This window comes from Danio aesculapii, chromosome 9 (genome assembly GCF_903798145.1).
Source record: "Danio aesculapii chromosome 9, fDanAes4.1, whole genome shotgun sequence".
In the NCBI taxonomy this organism is placed as follows: Eukaryota; Metazoa; Chordata; class Actinopteri; order Cypriniformes; family Danionidae; genus Danio; species Danio aesculapii.
Genome location: NC_079443.1, coordinates 39,737,442 through 39,759,462, shown reverse-complemented (window position 1 = coordinate 39,759,462; position 22,021 = coordinate 39,737,442). Strand labels below are relative to the sequence as shown.

The window sequence follows — 22,021 nt, the reverse complement described above, 5'->3', positions numbered from 1 at the left end:
TTCCACCACTGCTATGTGACTGACATTTCAACTGATCATTCCAAAATTAGGTAATGTTTAACTTAACTCATAAATCCAAATCATTTCAAAGATTAAATACTGATTCAAATAATCATATTAATAGAGTAATGTGAAAAAGGATAAACATTTATCTTTCCTGGAACCAATTTGAAGACCGAAATCCACTGCATCACTATATACAAATACTGCTGGGAAACAACTGTGTTTAAACTACTTATGGAAGTGAATTTTGCAAAATAGATCCTCTTTAAGCACTGTTGTCTACAATATTCATTGGCTTCAAGAATAATTAATCACATTTTTTTGCAAAACATAGGAGCCTTGGCTCTACAAATACAAAATGTTGCTGAGGTGTATCCATTATGTAAAATCAGATTTAAACCCTGTGGTAATTCAATTTACACTTAGAATTAAGATGCATTTTTGTCAATCCAATTTTAAATGTACGACACTAAATTCAGGTTAAATAAGGTCTGAAATATTTTGGGCTTTCAACCACTTCTGGAATCAGTCTAAAACACATTTGAATGGATTTCTTGGTGAAAAATAAAAACCACAATCACATTCCTTGAGCTCAAACTCAAACACAAGCAGTCACAAGTGATGAACTGAATGCTTATTAACACCAAGCAAAAACAGTACTGTAAAACACTGTCCGCTTTATAAAAACAGAGGTTTAGATATTCGTCAAACCTTCCTTTTAACTTCCAATTAAATAAATGCAAATTTGGAATAGCATACAATGTAAAAAATCCTTGTTGATTTAAATTTTTAAGCTGAATCAAACTAACCTTTTGAGTCCATTGAACTTATATTATATTAAACAGACTTAAAACAGCTTGTGTAACTTGTAAAATTAAGTTAGAACATGATTAACTTTGTTTAATAAGTTACAATGACCTAAAACATGTCATGACTTACTGATCATATCATTTTTTTACAGTGTAAGGATGTGCAATTTGGGGTGGAACTTTATTCATTTGAATGGTTTGGACTAATCATTTTTGTACTGGAAAACACTTCAAATGATGGAAAAACACCAACAGGAATGCCTCAGTCTGGTCTAAACACAATGATGTTGTGTTATAATAGTTTTTTCCAATCAGTCAAAACGTACAAAAGAGTAAATGAAAAAGAAAGTAAGCTGTGGTGGGTTGGGGAGATGATGTGTCACCTCTGCAGAGACAAGCCGCTCATCCAGAAAGAGAGATCTACAGGACCTGGCTATGTAAGAGCATGATCTGTTTCCCTCTTGGTTATCTTGTGATGGGAAAGAATGTGTTCTCTTGGATTAATGACATGTTTATCCAAAAGGAAGTCACCACCCTTTCAGAAGCCCTGCCTGTTCCTACACTTCCAAGTCATAGTTTCTTGGCTACAAGGAGAGCGAGAGAAAGAGAGTAAGACACAATAGAAAGGATGAGGAGAAAGTGGTAGAGGAAGTGCATAAAGAAAGTTTAGATACACGCAGTCTTAGAAATAACAGATATCAAGTACACGGCTAATAACATGCAAGTAAGAAAAAAACAACAGATTGTACTTCATCACATCATGAAACACCTTTACATAGTTGGCCTCTAATGTGAACTTTGGTCAATCTGCAATAGCAAGTGAAAAAAATACAATCGTTGCAATAGTTTTGAGCCTGCCCCTTTAGAGTCCATGGCAGAACCATATAGCAAAAAGTTGTGAGATTTAGCACACAGATAGGGGGCAGTCTGAATATCAATCACAGCACATTTGAAATCTCTATCTTAGTCCCTGTAGTGCTGCCAACCTTTGTGACATTTGTGCTAATAACATTTGTACCATAAGGGCTGTATTTTTTACAACATGAAGATCTTGACAAACTGGATGTGAGCCTAGTGCAGTTTCCCAATTCACATACTATCCATTCTAAATAGTAATCGTAAATAGAATTAGTATGTCCCAAACCATAGTATGTTAAAAAGAGCATGCCAAAGGTTCCCGGACGGTTTACTATTTCAGGTAAAAACTCGAAGTGTAGAAGCATCCATACTCTAACCGCTAATATTTGCCACAATACATTACATGTTATATGTGAACTTGTTTAGAACTACAAGCTTGGGTAAAAAGTGTAAACGACAAACATAGCGGATGCACGAGACCACCCGTCAAGTAGAGAGGCTTCGGTAAAGTTGTTTGAATGACTATTAATTAATATCTAGCCAACTGGAAAATGTTTAAACTGCGTTTTCTATGTTATATTTCATCTACAACAACGTGAATTTATATCAAGATATATTTGGACATTACCTTCTGAATGCATAATTATTCAAAGACCTGAGGAGATTTCTCTGCATGAAAGACTTGCAAATGGCAGATTATCCTGCTGCTGCTTCTCCAGTAATTAAATATGAAAGATATGTGGATGATGTGTCGAGATGATTGACAGGGGACGTAACTAAGCAACATAATGATCTGTTAAGGGGGAAATAGCATGTCCCAAAGCTTGCATACTCTTCTGTTACACACTCAAAAGTATATACTTTTCCTTTACAAAAAAAGTACATAATTTTATGAAATAATACAAGTATGTGAATTGGGACGCAACCTATATCTTTGTCACCCTCTTTGTAAATTCTTTGTAACCTTATTTGTAATTATTTGTGTTCAGACCAAACCTGGTGTGTGTTATGATGACAATGTCCTGACATTTCTTTAGCAGTTTTAGCATGGAGTCACATACTGTAGTGGTCAGAAGATATGCAAATGACTATTTTAAATTTTAAAAATGTCACTAGCACTTCGGCACTAAGTCTAGGAATTACTCAAAACACTTCAGGACACCTAGAGGTCAAAATTTATAAATGAGGAATTCATAACAACTCCTCTTAGACTCAAAGACAGAGTCTGATATTTAACAAATACAAGAAAAACCAAAATATCTTACCATATTGGCAAAAAAAGCATGGAATTCAAGCTGAAAGACTAAACTATTTTTCTTTACCACAATACGACAAACTAAATACTTTTATTAAACAAAAATGCATCAAATTTTTAAAATACAGAAGAATATTTATTTCAAATGATGTTCTTTTGAACTTTTCTTTTCATATAGAATTTTGAAATAATAACAATAACAATAATAATAATAATAACAATAATTTCTAACATTTATATTGCGATTTTCTGGACACTCAAATCGCTTTACACATTTTTGAGGGGAATCAGTGTGCAGCATCCACCTGGATAACGCGACGGGAGCCATATTGCGCCAGACCACACAGAAGCTGATTAGTGGAGAGGAGATATGATGAAGCTAATTGTGATATGAGGATGGTTAGGAGGCCACGATGGACAGAGGCCAGTGGGCAAATTTGACCAGGATGCCGGGGTTAAACCCCTACTCTTTTTGAAAGACATCCTGGGATTTTTAACAAAAATTCAGAGAGTCAAGACCTCAGTTTAACGTCTCATCCAAAAGACGGCGCTCACTGAGCAGTATAAAGTCCCCATCAATATCCTGGGGCATTAGGACCCACAGAGACCACAGGTTGAGTGCCCCATGCTGGTCTCACTAAGACCATTTCCGGCAGCAACCTAGCTTTCCAATGTGGTCTCCCAGGTACTGACCGGGTGCAGCCCTGATTCACACAGGGCTTCAGCGTCAACGCTTAACGGAGGGCATGTCTGAAGTTGGGGCTGACGCAATAATCATAGCACCGTCAGCCAATGAAACAAGTCTGCAATCGGTTTCTGGGTAATTTGCATAAATCTGATTCGCTGACGCTTTGATTGCCGATTGAAAAGTTGAGAAACTCCCAACTTCAGCAGCAAGCAACGCAGCTGAAGCAGCGCCGATGGACCCCCAATTCAGTTCGGCAACGCTTGACGTCACCAATTCAAAGTGAATGAAAAGTGTTGACAGTGATGCCCCGTGTGAATAGGGCGTTAGCATCAGTGGGCGACCATGTGAGAGTTGCAGAGAGCAAGCTGCCGGCAAATACGTTTGCAGAATAAAATTAAGCAGCAAAATTGTAATAATTATTATTATGTATATTTATTTAACTGGCACAATGCAGTATAACATTGCTACTGTTTTAAGCAATCTTCTAGCCAAAGCTCAAATCTAGCCATATCAGCATAATTTAGGATGATTTATGAAAAATCATTGAATCAATGAAGGCTAGAGTAATGGCTGATAAAAACTCATCTTTAAGCCATGGTCACACTGCATTTAGCCCCATAGACTTCCCTTCATACGCAAGCGGATGTAACAAATCGGAAACACCAGCTTGTGCGACAAGTTTCGTAGTTCATTGCATTGCAAAGTTCAAGCTTGGTGACCTGTGAAATCACATCATGTGACTGTGTGAGACCAATCAAAAACAAACAAAACGAAACAAAACATGACAGAAATTCTGTACAGAAATTTAAGGCTTGGCATTATATACTGCTCAAAAAACAAAGGTAACACTTGGAGTTACATTGTGTTCCCTTTATTTTTTGAGCAGTACATATTCTTTCAAAAACAACTCCAAACATGTGAACAGTAGCTGTTCAAACACAAGAATCAAACTCAAAATATTGTGTAATAGGTTCTTTTTTTAAAGAGAATAAGGCCATGCATAGCAGGAAAAAGAAATAGACAGAATTGAGAACAAACGCACAAAGCATGAAAAACAGGCTGTGCTGACTCAGTGGATAAGAGCAGTGCCGTTACTGTTGCCCTCTCAGCCACCACTACACGCATTTTGATTGAACTTTGGATATTTATAGTGAGAGTCCATCTGATCTGAAGATTTGGAAGAGGAAGTGATGATGTGGACGTTGCTAGTGAAGAACTCGGATCTGCTTCCTGCCTGCTCTTTTGTCTCGGGCCAAAAATGTGGGTGAGCCCGGTCAACACCCTTAACCCAAAACTTTGAGCGCATGTCAGCTTCCTGTCCAACTCTGGGTGCTTAAATAGAGTGTCTTTGAGTTTAAAGGCGAGAAACACAGAACATTTTCTACATGACATGAATATCACACCTTTACAAAAATAACTACCGTGATTATGTGAGTGGAAAACAAGGCGATTGAGAGTACCATGACAAGATAAACAAGTCAAAGAATTCCATTTTCAATTAAATTAATTTTACTTCTCATATTTTAGCAATACTTTCCCAACATTATTTGCAAGAACCTAGAAAGTGTACAGTAGTAGAAAAGCTTTTCTCATAGCTCCTCTTGTGTGGTAATATGCAGGAGGGAAGGGACAGAACTAGGAGGTGCTCTTGTTTTTTTTATCTAGCACAAATGTGTTCACCACAATGGTATGAACACTCATGGGGACTGTGCTCACATTTTCTTCATCTCTCCCAGCAATAATATTTTAAAATGATTTAACAAAACACTGGAGTACTAGGTAGCAGCATTAAAAAACTATCACTCCTCTGCCATTTTGGCTATGTGTCTGGGCACAATAGTAGCCAATGGGTGTATAACTCAAACATATCCTTTACCAAGAATTATTTCACAACCAAGATACAATATGTGTCAGTATGTGCTCTGCCCCAAAGCTTAATTCAGCCTTTCAGGAAGAATAGTTCACTCCCTATGAACTGTGACCACATTCTTCATCCTTCCTAATATCCTATACTTTTAAAATGTCAATGCAGAAAAACATCAAGAACTCAGAAAACTAGGGGTTTCGTTGACTTCTGCAGTATTAGTTTTCTCCTACTATGGATGACAATGGTTACATTTTTTTCACCATTCTTCAAAATATCTTTTTTTTAGTTAAACAGACTAAAGAAACTCACACTTGAGGGCGGGTAAATGATGAGTAAACTTTCATTTTAAAGTCATATATTCATATATGGTCAGATTTATTCCGTTAATCAATTAATAAAATGACCTCAATGATTCATTTAAAAATTAACTGATCTAGGGACAAGAGTTGGGGATCACCATCAGTGAAATAGAATGGGATTATATACTCAATTTTGTACACAGTTATTCTAAATGTGCCCGACAGTTTAATGCAATGCAAAATTTTTCACAGAGCACACTATACTAATGCCAGATTAGACAAAAAATATACCCAAATAGAAGTAATAGTTGTAATAGGTGTCAACAATCTCCAGCAAATCACACACACATGTTTTGGTCTTGTCCAAGATTGACAGTGTTTTGGTCTAAAATATTTGATACTGAAAAAACTTTTAACATATCAGCCACCCCAAACCCTCAAACAGCACTATTCAGAATTCCTTTTGGGCCAAATTTGCAAACAACGCAGAACGCTGTTGCTTTTACCACATTATTGGCTAGGAGGCTTATTCTCCTTAAGTGGAAACAAACATCTTTATATGACAGATGGATAAAAGAATTTTTTTGTGTGTTTAAAGTTGGCAAAACTTCGGTTTTCATTAAGAGAGTCTTTAAAATCTTTTTACAAAAACATGGAAACTTTTGTTGAATTATATTGACTTTTGGTCTTGAAGAAGAAGAGGAATAAAGCTTTTTTATTATTTATTTATTACTTTTATTGTTAGTTTTTTTGTTATTTCTTAATTAATTTTATTAATTCTCTTTACATTTACGGTGTTATTTAATAACTATATTGTTTTTACGGTCATTGGTTCTTAGTTGTGAAAAGCAGATCAGTGTATTACTTATCTTTGTATGTATTTGATATTGTATCTGCACAAAATGTTAAATATATTTGGTAAAAAAAAAAACAATTTAACTGATCTGATTCTCAGTTGATTTGGTCACAGTGATTTACCAGCTCGCAGGAGGGGTAGGCGTTCAGCACGTATTGAAATCAATGTCAGTTTATTCCCCACAATTAATAATTGAATACAATTAAAGCTAGGATATACAAAACAGGAAAGGATAGCAATAGCAAGGTAGCGCTGAAAGCACAAGATTCCATGCACCCTCCCTTCAGCGGTATTTCAAAAGCCACACATTACCTAAAACACAGACTAAGACATGGGGTTACAATGTAACCTGCTCACCCTAATGATTATGTTCGTAATATTTACATTATTTGCTAACTAATAACCTCATGTGGAACTCTGAATCTGAGTCATTTCGGAATCTGCTACTGTCCACTGGAGGTCACTTTTCGGTCACGAGCGCATGCTTTCAGATCCTTTCTGAATGAATGAAATATGCTGTTTTCAATCAAGGCAACACAGGGTGCTTATATATAATTGGCTAAACTGGCAGTGGGCGGTTTAAAAGAACCAAAACAAAGACAGCATTCCAGCACATGAAACACATTTTCAAAGCAGAATATCTGACTTCAGCATTGTTTTTCAGATAAACAAGAATATATACTTGGCATGTTTCTTAAATATCTGCAAAAATATTATGATATTATTATGCTTTAGAACAGTCGAAAACTTACATACAGCACCTTTAATGTGGGCCACACTGTCTGACAACAGAAACATAAACGTGTAAATGAAAAATTATTTTTTTTACTGTATCAAAATAGGAATAGGCTGCATTAAAAAAGAATCAAATGCAAAGTGCTGCTTCAATGAGATGACATCATCAAAATGCTAATTATTGCATGACATCAACATTGTTGACATGATTATCATTTAGCGACTTTAATTTTTGCCCTTTCTGTATGGTAACATATTAATTCAGGCAGAACAAGCAATGTCCTTCTTGAGTCTCCACAAAAGACCCCTTCAGACCACTTTATTTACCAATTCCTAACTCACCCAATACTAGCCCAAAGCCCCTCTCCATTCACTTTTATTATATAAAAAAGTGACCATGGTACATTTTAAAATGTAGCATTTTTTGTTCTGAAAAAAGAAAGGCATACAGCTTTGCAATAACAAAACATGCATTTTTGGTGTGAACCATGCCCTTTAAATTGTCAAGGAATGCGGACGTGCTGGGATCTCTATATCGTAACGGTTATGAAGCTTTCCTTGTGCTGACCACCTGGCCTTGACTACGTGATTAACCGCGTTATCAAATTGTAAACACATCTGCACAGCAGCTCCTTTTTCCGGCCACTGGCAGGTAACCCGCCCATGCGGCGCCTGGTCTAAACCGTGCAACCCCCCTGGAGTCATGCCAATTATGAGATCACTATATAACCACAAAGGCTTAATTGGAAAAACCTGGAGGAACCAGCACGTCCTTTTCTCACTGCCAGTGCTCAATGCACCCCTAGACCAGCTCTTAAAAGAGACCAGAGCAAGATGACCACAACAGAAGCAGTGGTTTGGGGTTAATGCCTCATGTTCACACCAATATATCTTACTTTCTCTGCAGCGAGAGACTGAGAGCAGCATCTTTCTGAGTGTCTTGCCTGCTCTCTGGACAGGAAACCAGTAATCAGGAGAACAGGAAGCGTTGGGATGGATTTCCTGCAAGCTCAGTGTGAAAGTACATACTGACCTCGTCAGAAGTGGGCAGCCAAAAAAATGTAAAAATTACAATGGACTAAGAATGCCTGCATGCTTGTCTTTAGAGCAAATGACTCTTATATCACACATGCATTTCTGGATGCTGACAAGTTGCTATTATAAACTTGTATTATTTGAACTAGTGCCAATTATACTCCTTTACTTCTACAAGGAACTAAAATGGCTTTAATATGCACTAAATGCAATAGGATTTTTCAGCACATATGTATAAAAGCACATCTAAACAATTTGAAATATATGACCAAGCTGACATTTCAAATGATTGAACTACTCATTGGACTGTAAGACTACATTTCATTGACACTCTTAATAACAAGCACTACTAATATAGAAATAATAATTTATTGAAGTTTATTGTAAAGACATTTGAATTCTGTATTAGAAATGTGAAATATTTCAATTTCAAATGACAGTTTTACTATTTATTTATCATTATTTTTCTTTATTTATACAGGGACAATGTACAACATGACATGTTGTGCCAGAGTTAGCTATAAAGCTACTTTACATCTGTAGTCCCTGGGCAGAAAGTTGTAACAAGTTTAACAATAAAAATAATACAATAATAAATGAATATACACTTACAGTATAATACATACAATACATCATAGTCAATAAAATGAAATGAAATCATATCGGTGGTTGCATATTTGATTTTGCTTAATCCGAACTTTAAGAACAGTTTTAAAATGATTAAAAGTGGTACTCTCTCTGACATGCACTGCTATTTTATTCCATCTTTCTGCTGCTCTGACTGAAAACACTGATTGTCCTAAAGCAGTCCTCTTGAGTTTAACTGAACAATCACCTCTAACCGATAACCTAGTCTTTCTTATATTGTCCTTGCAGACAATCCCACATTGTTTGAGAGGTGTTGGTGCAAGATCATTAAATATTTTATACATTAAACACACATCAGCTAACAAAAGTTAGTAATTTATGTTGTTCGATATAGTTAAAGTAATGATAGCTCTTTTTTAGCTAAAATGTTTACAATTTGCTTATAGATATTATACGATGGATTTAATGTTGTAGTTGTTCGTGTGGGACCAGCTTGTGGCACAATAAGATAAATGAGGCAAAATCATTGTTTTCATAAAAAGTTTAGCAGCAGCCATACAGTAGGTAACTGATTTGTTTTTAAAATTTTTAATTAGTCAATAATTATACCTAAATATTTAAAAATGATCAACTATATTTATTACATCTCCTTCGACTAAAATATCTGAGCAATGCTCCTCATTTTTCTTAATTGAAAAAAAAAAAACATTCCCACAGTTTTACTAACATACACACAGTTGACAGATCACAGTCAGAATAACATCTTTTAAAGGTGCATTACGTGATTGTCGTCAGAGACATTTTTTGTTGTGTTGTTGAAAGTCTCTTCACATTCCAATAGTAATGATGAAAGTGAATGATTTAAATGTATTTATATGTATTTTTGTATTCTGGGTAAGGCATAAGACTAAAAAATGTTTATCCAATTAAAATTTGTCAGGCCGACATTTCCCATAACTCTGATTAGTAGCCCAAACTGACTGTCTGAACTATCCCTGTTCACTCAGATCTGCCATTAGCGCGTACACGTGTGGATAGGAAGGAAGGATGACACCATGCCTGAAGTGTTTCTCTTTGACAGGTAACGTTTTGTTTTAAAAGTATTTTAGTCACGCAAAGCTGACGTAGATTGTGTTGTTATGAATGGGTTACATGCACAGATGTGTTGTTCAGCCACTGAAATCTTCTGGCAATAGATTAATGTGACTATTTTCAATAGACCTTTAACAGCATCAATAATGTAGATTTTTATTTAGTTTAACAACAAAACATTGGTAAACAGCGCTATTATGCCTAGCCTGCTTTACTGAGGTGAAGTTGGTTTTATATTAACATTGGTTCGTTTTTGAACAATGACAACCTGTGACGCGCTCCATATATCGTTTACCATGCTATTCTAAATATTCAGTCTGAAATAGCATGCAAGTATGGCTTAGTAATAAGTGTAATTCCTGCACGTCACCAGCCAACCACTAACTGCATTTCTAACTGGCGAATGACATGAACATGTGGATTGCTTGCTGTCGTGCCCACATTCGGCTTCAGGAGGCGTGGCTTTGGACGGCAGGGGTGGGACTGTGTTTCAAAGATATTATGCTAACCGGATAGCATTTTAGCAGATCACCTACTGCCCATTTAAATACAAGAAGAATATTATAAATGTTGTTATTTATTATATATAAAAATTTCTTTATATATTAATAAAAATATTTATTTGTTATATATTGTATATATAATATTTATTTGTTATATTGTATTACATTGCACCTTTTATGCTCTAAAATGCAACATTTTTATCTTTTTATTCAAAATTCAGACAAAATGTCACATGTAGTTAACAAAATAAAACTAAAATAGTTTTTTTTTACATTTAGATGAAAGGTTTATTTGAGGTAAGGCAAGTTTTATGTTTATATATATATATATATATATATATATATATATATATATATATATATATATATATATATATATATATATATATATATATATTATTATTATTATTATTATTTATTTTTTTCAAAGTGAATGTCTGCTAAAATCTCTAATAATAAAATCCTATGTAACACTATTGAATGTCTTGACTTTTACCTTTCATGAACTTAATGCAGAATTTAAAATATTTTTTTAAAGCTTACTGACTATAAACATTTACATAAACCATTTTGCCTACTGATGTCCAGGTTTATATATATGAGAGTATATAATAGGAAGACAAACCATTTCACCCTTCCTGTTCCTTCAACTTCCATATTATGATTGGTGCTGGAGTTCTGTCATTGTGTTTATTTTAGGAAGAGACCCTGTATTCCCTGGTGGCCTTTTGCACCACTCCCAGAAGATACATTCAGCTGTTTATATTGTCAGTGCAGACCATAAACCCTGACTCAATGTGCAAAATCTTGACTTGCATTGATTGTTGAGCCTAAATTGTTTTTAAGAATGAATTTTAGAAACCTGATGCAAAAGATATATTAATAAATTAATCATATCATATATTTTTCTGAAGCACATTCCAAATAACTTAGATAAAGCATAGTTAGGGACATTTATGTTACCCTGACATCTACTGGACAGTTGTTGTAAGGACATATGAGCTCATGTTACAGTGCCCCTAATACCGATAATATTTAGATAAACCCAAAGTAACTGAGATGTACACACATGAAATCAGTCAGCATTAATGTTGACATTATTCTAGATCATTAATCCCAATAGACATAATATTGACACTACCAAAACCATTTCAGATTAGTATCAGAGATGAGTATATCTAAAGTCACACACATTATTTAAATACATTTACATAAACACAGTTGTTCAAGTGTTAAAGGCAGGTAAGCTGTTTCCTATAGCTGAAGTCACAGAGTATTTAAATAAATTTACATACACATTTATTGTTGGCAAGTTAGTAAGATATTTAAATGCATCTAAAAATGTTGTATGCTCCCCAAAGCTGCATTTCTTAATTACAGAATAAATAATAATTCAAAATAACAGTTTAAAGTTATATTTATTTCATTTTTTTAATGACATTTTAAAATATCATTTATTCCTGTGAAGACTATTAGCAGCTATTAATTTGCTTTACTGGGTCCACTCCTGTTTATCATACATTTACTGCCTCTTGGTCACATTTTTAGAAAATACAACATACAATTTCACTGCTATGCTGAAGACACTCAACTCTACCTGTCCACTAAACCCTCCAGTTCATTTCCTCCTTCTGCTTGGAGTAGATATTTAGCTGAAATAAAAATCTGGCTATCAGCCATTACCTTTTGAAATTAAATAGTGACAAAACTGAAGCCTTTCTCATTGTGACTAAAAGTGTTTTAGATAAAGCTGATAGTTTTACAATTGATGTTGAAAATAGCACAATTCTACCCTCTGTGCAGGTCAAATGTTTGGGTGTCCTCTTGGATAGTACACTCTCATTTGAAGGTCACATCAATAATATTACATGTACTGCATATTTCCACCTGCGTAATATCACTCGTCTCCGCCCTTTGGAGTGAAGTAACTAATGCATGGATGAGAATTGCTGTGTTATTGGACATGACTCATGACCAATAACACAGCAATTCTCATCCATGCATTAGTTACTTCACGTCTTGACTACTGTAATGCTTTCCTCACCATTCCTTCTAAACTCCTCCATAAACTCCAACTGGTTCAGAACCATGCAGCTCGTGTCATCTCTAGGACCTCATCTCACAAGCATGTCATACCACTTCTTTATCAGCTTCACTGGCTTCCGGTAAAGTTTTGTATTAATTTTAAAATACTACTTCTCACTTTCAAGGCACTTTATAAACTTGCTCCTCAATATCTTACCAAACTTCTCCATACACATTCTTGCACTCTTAGATCAGACAACTCTTTCTTCCTGGTGCCATCTCACACTCGATTAAGCACAATGGGAGCCAGATCTTTTAACTCCGTGGCTCCTCGACTATGGAACTCACGTTCCCTGGACCTAAGGAGCAGTGATATTCTTCATACCCTTAAATCTCATCTCAAGACTGATCTTTTTAAGCAGGCATTCTTTTGACTATCTTTTATCATGTTATTTCATACTCACGAATCACGATGTGTTTGTACCTGCAACTCCATACATGCATTCAAAGCTTTGTTTGGCAACGTTTTATTAATTTGTTCTGATGGTAATTGTTTTAATTTCATGCTTGTTGTAAGGCAACCTTGGGTGTCCAGAAAGGCGCCATTTACAAATAAATGAATTATTATTATTATCAGTGCCACATTATCCAGGATTGATTATAGATTTCTTTTTTATTGTGAATTTCTGGGGGGGTAAAAACTGCTTTTAAAACTGACCTTTCTACCAGCAGTTTTACATTTAAGAAATACAATACATTTTAACAGTAAAAACAATGTCTTTTAACTTTTTTAATGTAAATGCAATACTTGAAGAGTATTGTATTTATTCTGTCAACACCAACCTCATTTCCTTGATTTTTCAATTACCCTAAAATAAATATTGCTCTGCATATACAGTGAAATATAAGGATTTGCATACAAATGTGTGCTGTTGAAGGAATAAAACACTCAGAATTTCTTTCAACATAAAATGACATGAACCGGAATATCCTCGTCCAGCAGGTTTGCCAGGAAATGTGCAAAGAAAGACAAGTCAATATTAGAAAGTAGTTTAGTGAGGTCTGTGAAAACAACACTGCAGGGCAAGAATCTTTTACTAAAGCATTTATTAACAGGAAACCTCTGGAAAATGCCTGTTTTTGGAGTTTATTTCCTCTTTTTTCCGCATTTCTTTAGGATAATAGTTTTATTTTGAATTTTAACAAATGCACAAACACATTTACACCTGTTCTAGAAGCTAATTATTACACATATGTTTCTAGTCTTGCTGATTGATTTTCTCAAAAGAGGATCTATTAAGATAGTTTAGTCCTCAAGTTAACTTGCAATAAAATGTAAAGCAAGTGTTAAACTTACTAGAACCCTTATACTAGTGCAGATCATTTAAAAACAACAACCTTGAAGAGATCTTACCTGGATCAAGATGACTAAAAGTCCCGATGACGAAATCCAAAGTTGACATTGCTAAAATCCCAAGCAGAACCAATTGAAGGCGTACAATCCATTTGACCCCGGCCAGATTAATCCCAAGCAGACCGAGCAGAACGGCCACAGAGATGCCCCGCACCACCCATGTGCTCTGCAAACTTAACACCTGCGCAATGGACTCAGCAAAACCCGTAATGTACATCGCTCCAGCCACACACTGCAAAGAGAGAGAGAGACACATAATTGTCACCAAACTCTGTATTAGGGATGTTCTGATAACCTTTTTCCTTTCCCAATACTAATTCCAATTTCTGAGCTAAGGGTATCGGCCGATACAAAGTACTGAACCGATACCCGAGTGTGTATATGTAGAAACAGTAGTGTAAACTACTAGCACCGTTTAAAAAATTGACAGAATTAAAGAGCCCCTATTTTGCCTTAAAAAGGTCATATTTTGGTTTTAGGGGTCTCCAACAACATGCTGATATGCGTGCAAGGTCAAAACACTTTCATTGTCTTATAATATACATTTATTTTTACATAATTACCCCAGCGACTCCCATATGAATTGTTCAGCGATTCATTTGTTCCCAAACCCCTCCTTAGCGCGAAGCTAATCTGCGGTGATTGGTCCGATGACCCAGTCTGTTGCAGTTGGTTGACTGCGTTCAGGATGAGACAGAGAGAAATGCCCACCACGGCTATGAAATAGCAGCCAGAGAGTATGTGAGAGCCCAATGCAGAAATGCAATAAATTGATGCAGCTAAAGACCAGCATTTTGCTCTACTCTTAACCCTAACCCCAAGTAATAACAACGACACACATACAGTATTAATCCACACAGTGGCAAAAGTTGAACTATTTTGAAAATTGACTGCGGCGTGTGTCTGAGGAACAGCTGATGGTGGCCATAGCAAAGGCAAACAGCAGAGGATCACGAGTTCAGAAACGCGATAAAGGAAGAAGCACGTGTCACGTTTTTAACGTAGTTTTAATGAACAGCCCTATAAAGATTTAACCTGAGAGATACAGTACAAGCACTGATCTATAATCGATAAGTGATTACAACTTATAACACACAATTAAACACATATATTGCAAACTACACAAAACGAGGGAACAATTTTAACCACACTTACATATGATCTGGAGGAAAAAGTAACTGGTCTATATGAACTGTAAGAGTTACTGACAAAGTCCCTGTCAAAGTCTGACAAAGTCCCATACATAATAGTCTCTGCTGTTCCTTCAATAGCAAACGGCCGGCGAATCCCACGTTGCAGTGTAGGTTATTGTATCAATCATTAGAAAAATGACAGGTACAAACACAGCACACGGTTGGCTATACTGTGGTGTTGTTGTAAAAAATGAACTTTAACGCTTTATTCCCCACAGCCGATTTTCCTGTCTGTCAATCATCATCATCTTTGCGTAATGATCAGTCCCATGATCCCCCGCGCCTCCGCTAGTGTGTGGAGGGAAAGCACGTTCACTTTTTACCAGAACTGGAACTACATATTTGGTGATGTACTGTATCGACGTCGATCAAACAAAAAATCCGAACTCAACTTGATTCGTTTATTCGACTCTTAGTCAACTATTTCCCTAAAGAATTAATAGTTTTGAACAGGGTGCACTTTTAGATTTAAACCTTTTAAATTACGGTGTGCTTCAGACTTATCTATTAATAAAATATGAACAAATGCATACAATGTTCTAGAGTATTTTTATTATCTGACATTTCTATTATCAGACATTTAAGAGTAATATTATTTACTGTACTTTACTGAAACAATTTCAGCCACAAATCAAACACCACAAACTGAAAAAAAATTCTATTAAAGTTAAATTCAAGTTATAAAAATCAGTGCAAAAAAATTAAGAAATAGAAAAAAAATATATATAAATAATATAGAAAGATAACCTCTTTAACTTAAAATTCAAAAACATTTATTTTTATATATAAAATATATAAAAAGCGCATTACTCTCTTCTTCTTGGCTGCTCTAACAAAGCAAAACTTCATCTGTTTGCATTCTGAGCAGTGCAGAAGAACTGACTTTGGGTTTGCAGTGTTAAGCAAACCTAGTGGACATATGTCTCACCTCAAAAGATGGTATTGGAATTATGGTTTCAAATTCTCACCAATACCAAAGCCAGAATTTTTGCAGGATTGGCGAGAATTTTCAATACTAGTATCGGTATCAGAGCAAACCTGAGCAGAACATGCAGTGAGCATGCAATATAACGTAGACCATGAGCTGCTTACCTGTCCGAAAACATACAGGAGTCCCACAGTTCCTCCAATCCTGCCTCCTAGCACAGTGGAGATCATGGAGTAAACCCCGCCGTTTCCCACACTACAACATTCACTCACGCCAACACCAGACATCACTGTAACCAAGGCCACCAGCACCACCAATGAAACCAGCAGCATGCCCAGCAACACACCAGTGTTACCCTGAAGATGATTGTATGGAAAAAAGAAAATAACAGTTAATTAGATGTTCATTTAAAGAGATCTCCCAAAACTGGAAATACTGTCAGAATGTAATCAACTTTACTTGTTCCAAACCTGTTTAAGCTTCTTTCTTCTTTCTTTCAAACCATTAACTTCCATAGTATTTGTTTTCCTACTATAGACGTCAATGGTTACCGAGTTTCAGCATTCTTCAAAATATCTTCTTTTGTGTTTAGAAGAATAAAAAACTCATATGCAGTTGAAGTCAGAAATATTAGCCCCCTTTAATTTTTTTTTTTCTTTTTTAAATATTTCCCAAATGATGTTTAACAGAGCAGGACATTTTCACAGTATGTCAGATAATATTTGTTTTATTTTGGCTAGAATAAAAGCAGTTTTTAATTTTTTAAAAACCATTTTAAGGACAAAATTATTAGCCCCTTTAAGCCATATTTTTTTCGATAGTCTACAGAAAAAACCATCATTATACAATAACTTGCCTAATTACCCTAACCTGCCTAGTTAACCTAATTAACCTAGTTAAGCCTTTAAATGTCACTTTAAGCTGTATAGAAGTGTCCTGAAAAATATCTAGTAAAATATTATGTACTGTCATCATGACAAAGATAAAAGAGATCAGTTATTAGAAATGAGTTATTAAAACTATTGTGTTAAGAAATGTGTTGAAAAAAATCTCTCCGTTAAACAGACATTGGGGAAAAAAATAAACGAGGGGCTGATAATTCTGCTGTATGTTTGAAAACACTTGATGGTGAGTAAATAGTAAGTATATTTTCACTTTTGGTTGAACTATCCCTTTAATAGCACAAAAAAAGCACACGACTACTGGTCAAATGATTTTTCTTAAAATGTTTTTGAATCATTAAGTTTGTGCTTATGGGGCGTCACAGTGGCACAGTGGGTAGCACGATCACCTCACAGCAAGAAGGTCGCTGGTTCGAGCCTCAGCTGGGTCTGTTGGCATTTCTGTGTGGAGTCTGCATGTTCTCCCCGTGTTCACCTGGATTTCCTCCGGGTGCTCCGGTTTCCCCCACAAGTACAAAGACATGCGATATAGGTGAATTGGGTAAGCTAAATTGTCCGTAGTGTATGTGTGTGTATGAGTGTGTGTGGGTGTTTTCCAGTGTTGGGTTGCAGCTGGAAGGGCATCCGCTGCATAAAACATATGCTGGATAAGTTGGCAATTAAGATAAGATAAGATAAGATAAGATAAGATAAGATAAGATAAGATAAGATAAGATAAGATAAGATAAGATAAGATTCTCACCAACTGTTATTTTCTGGAAGATAGAAATGTTCTAAATTACTACATTTGAAAAATATGAAATGGAAGAAATATTATCAAACATTTATAGAATACAACTACCAAATAAAATGTCTATTTTACTTAAACCTATTAAATAAAGTAAATCAACAGACACTGTTCATTCTTAAAATTGATTACAGTGATAATGAAACATTTACAATGTTTAAAAAAACTTTCCCTTTATCAAAAACTCTCGAAATGTAGAATGCATCTCAGTTTTAAAAACAATATCAAGCAGAAAAAAATATTTTCAAGACTTAATAATAATAATAATAATAATAATCATTTTAATGATTGAGCTCTGATACAAATAAAATACAATCACAAATCATGTGACACTGAAGACTGAACTAATTATTATTCTTACAATTTGGCTTAAAAATAACAACAACAGTTGTATATGACAATTTAAAACATTTTAACCCATTGAATTTAAATAGAAATAGTATTTAACAACAATATTTTAAAACAAGATTTCAGATCAATCCAGCCTTGGAAAACAGAAGAGACTCAACTCTTTTTTCAACGCAGCGATATCTGCATAAAATATAAATTACCAGCATATATAAATACGATGGAGCAAAAGTAAAGGTTAAATAAACAGTGCTTTATGGTTTTTTGGGATTAGGACAATATTTGAATATATAAATTGAACAAATAAACGTAAAATAACATAGTTTAAAATTATTAAAATAATATTATACAATTATATAAAAACTTTATTTAATAATATATTTATTTTTTAATATTGCAGATACTGTACACACATATTGATATCAATGCTCAAATATATTGTTCAGCCCTAATCTCAATCATCCTGAAATCTGTAATAAAACAACTTACCACAAGCCAGCCAGTCCGTAAGAAGAGCACCACTCCAAAGATGTTGATCATGCAGGTTGTGAAGACTCCATCCCAAGTGCCGAAAAGCACAGGTTCCCAGACGAATAGCTGCACCTTCCACCAAGGTTGAGCATTAATCTGGGAACCCTACACAAACCAGTGTCACTCAAATCTAAATAAATCCCTATTAATGCCTGTTCCGCCACCCAATCTGCAATAGTACCTGACCATTTTCATTTTATTTGCATGGCAAAACTTACAGATTGAACATTACCTGTGCGTCTTCATGAAATAATTCTTGCACTTGAGGACTCATTCTCTGTCCAGGGTAAGATTACAGTAGCTGGATCTGATGAAGGAAAACACTTTCTGTCAAGCATATAAAAGGCTCTAAAAGAGACTGAGTTTTAATCAAATTTGACAAGCTGGCAATGTCCACCCCTGCGGGTCAAAACGACATCAAATATGATGTCAAAAACACGTCAAAAAGCCAAATCGATTTGTTGTCAAAAACTTATTGTATATTTCACATGCACACAATGACGCATTTTGACCACCAAAATAACGACACAAAAAGCACAAATATAAGTTTTTTATTGATCTGAAGGCTTCAATTTGAAATTTGTATTAATCTGAAATATTCAATTGTAATTTTACACAAGATTTTGTATCCCTACAATGTTTGTGAACTGCCTTCATGTTAAAACGGCATCAAATTGACATCTAATATTGGTGTTGAAAACACACCAAAAACAGGTTACATGACTGCCCTGTAATAAAAATTTTTAATGCTAATTTTCGATGTCAAAACGACATCAAATATGACGTCAAAAGCACGTCAAAAATGCAAATCGATTTGATGTGAAAACCTTGAGGTATGTTTGACATCCACACAATGATGCATTTTACCACCAAAATAACGACGCGAATAGTTTGTATTAATCTGAAAGCTTCAACTGGAAATTTACACTATTTTGTATCCCCACGATGTTTGTAAACTGCATTTGGTGTAAAAACGACATCAGAAAAAACTTCAATAGTCATCATTTTTGACACCAATTTTAGATGTCAGTTGATGTCAAGGTAGTCAACTGACATCAAATTGATTTGCATTGTTGACGTGTTTGTTTTTATTTTTATGTCGTTTTTACATCAAGGTGCCCGCTGGGACACAGCTTGGATACATGGTCAACAAAATATGTTACTAAATTACACTTTGGGAACTATTAATAATCAACAGACAATTGATATTCCGCATGTGAACCACATTAAACTACTTCAAGATGAAAGGCAAACAAACTTAGCCCACTGAAGTTCACGTGAGTAGTACAAAAAGCTCGTTTTCAAGTCTACAAGAAATGACAGCGACCATCGAGACTACATAAACGTGTAAAGTTCAGTTTTGTGATATAAACGGTAAAATCATTGCGCAATCATAAAGACAAACGCACACATACCTGCGCTGTGCTCCCGGATGCAGAAGCAGGTGGACAATGTGGGAGAGACGCGAGCAGCACACCTGAGGAATCGCGTGGTCCGAATCATTTCAGCGAATCGGTTCTTTTGAACAGTTCGTCTATTCTTTTACCTAATCTTTCGTAAACAATACTCCGATACGTTCTTCTAATACCAATAAAAGTTGTAAAACTTTGCTGCTGAAGTAACTTAATAAACTATCCCGTCATTCAACGCTGTTTATTAGTTTACCTCCGTGTATTCAGTTTCATATTTGAGCTGCCTCGCCAGCTGTCTTTGTACTGCTGTTATTAATGGAAACGCAACGTGTTCAAATAACGTCATTAAACAAATATCTGTTCTGTCAGCGCCACCTCAGGTGTGTGCTGTCAGTGTAGCTCCCCTGTTTGTTTTTGGATTTTCACTGTTCTGCAGATGCTATCATAGTAGAGATTTTTTTTCACATGAATTCAAATGATTAAATAGCCTAGAAATTATGTGATGCAAATATTTGGTCAGGTGTCAACCGTACTTACATAATTTGAAATAGCATTTCATCCAAGCTCAGGTTTTTGTGTGTAAATCTCAGGTCGGAAATTCTTTCTCCTTCAGGGACTGTTTTTTTTCTGCATGATTATAATTTGATTGTGAAAAGCATCTCTAATAAACTGCTTTACTTAATGAAAATCCATCTTACTTATAACTCAGTCTTAAAGCAAATTCCAAAAACTACTTGGTGGTTTCAGTATCTTAGATAAAAAAAAGTGTAATAACTTCTATATTAGAAAATGTTTAATTCAAAATAGAAGTTGTTTTGGGAAAGCAATTTTGAAATTGAAACTATTTTTCTTTACCTTTTATAGATGATATTTGGTAAACAATTATGTTTTTATTCCCAATTAAGGTAAAAGAAATTAATTTCAAAATATTACACAGGTCGCCTACTATACCTGCAATATGTTTATCAATAAATTTAAAAAATACATTTCACCACAATGTTCCTATAACACTGAGCCTGAAAGTCAACATCTATTTTCTACTTGTAATTTTTTTAATGATATTTGGAAACAGGTTTCAGGGTTGATTTTTGATTCATTTTACAAAATAATTAATTTCAATGAATGCATGATTCTTGTTTTAATTGTATAACTGGCTATGATACACTCGATAAGGCTTTGAAAGCAAAACACAGGGCAAAAGTTAGGTCTATTACTCCCTCCCTTTTTTCTGTCAAGATTTTTAAATATTTTATAATACTTTGACCTCAATTACAAGAAACAATGTTATAAAAGCATTTCTAATAATGAAAATATAATCTAACAATATGATGAATCCCGGTATATATATATATATATATACACACACACATATCCATATCCAAATCCATTTGAGTAAACAAAGCAATTTGAGCACAGTAAAACCCAATAAATAAAGAGAACTCAAACCAACGGAGTACAGTAAAACCCAATAAGTTAAGGCAACTCAAACCGTTTGCTACAAACCATTTGAGTCAAACTAATCTATACGAGTACTGTGAACTTACTCCAATTAAGTTGAGTAATGAGGTATTTATTTAACTCATAACCTTTAACACTGAGTTCAAAACACTTTTCAAATGAGTAGAATTAACTTTCATTACATTTCATTTGATAAAGATGACTGTTGGGTTTTCAAGTATGTATATATGAATCACTGGCTAAGTTTTGTATCACATTGTATGACCCTGTATGCTTGTCAGTTATAATAATTTTCTTTTAAAAATTCTTCAGGTCATAGTTATCAACAAAAAAAAATGAAAGAAATAATTATTCATAAACATAATATTGGTGACCCTTATGTTGCATGGGTATATTTTTGGCCAAAACTAAATTTTATGTAAAATTATAATTTTT

At 34.7% G+C, this 22,021-nt stretch overlaps 1 protein-coding gene across 3 annotated transcripts in view; it reads right to left on the bottom strand.

The window, feature by feature from the left end:
• slc12a8 (solute carrier family 12 member 8) overlaps positions 1-20,436 on the bottom strand; it is a 39,971-nt gene extending 19,535 nt beyond the window's left edge. Inside the window, exons 1-5 of one of the 3 annotated variants that reach the window (XM_056465882.1) lie at positions 20,132-20,436; positions 18,949-19,023; positions 18,675-18,821; positions 16,313-16,504; positions 14,028-14,259 (exon numbers count right to left, since the gene is read on the bottom strand). In XM_056465882.1, the coding sequence (XP_056321857.1) occupies positions 14,028-14,259; positions 16,313-16,504; positions 18,675-18,821; positions 18,949-18,990 (613 nt within the window). In that variant the 5' untranslated portion in view covers positions 18,991-19,023; positions 20,132-20,436. Of the gene's footprint in view, positions 1-14,027; positions 14,260-16,312; positions 17,858-18,674; positions 18,822-18,948; positions 19,024-20,131 lie in introns of those variants that run through there. The other 2 variants (XM_056465883.1, XM_056465884.1) reach the window with 2 other exon arrangements.
• Positions 20,437-22,021: the final 1,585 nt, after the last annotated feature.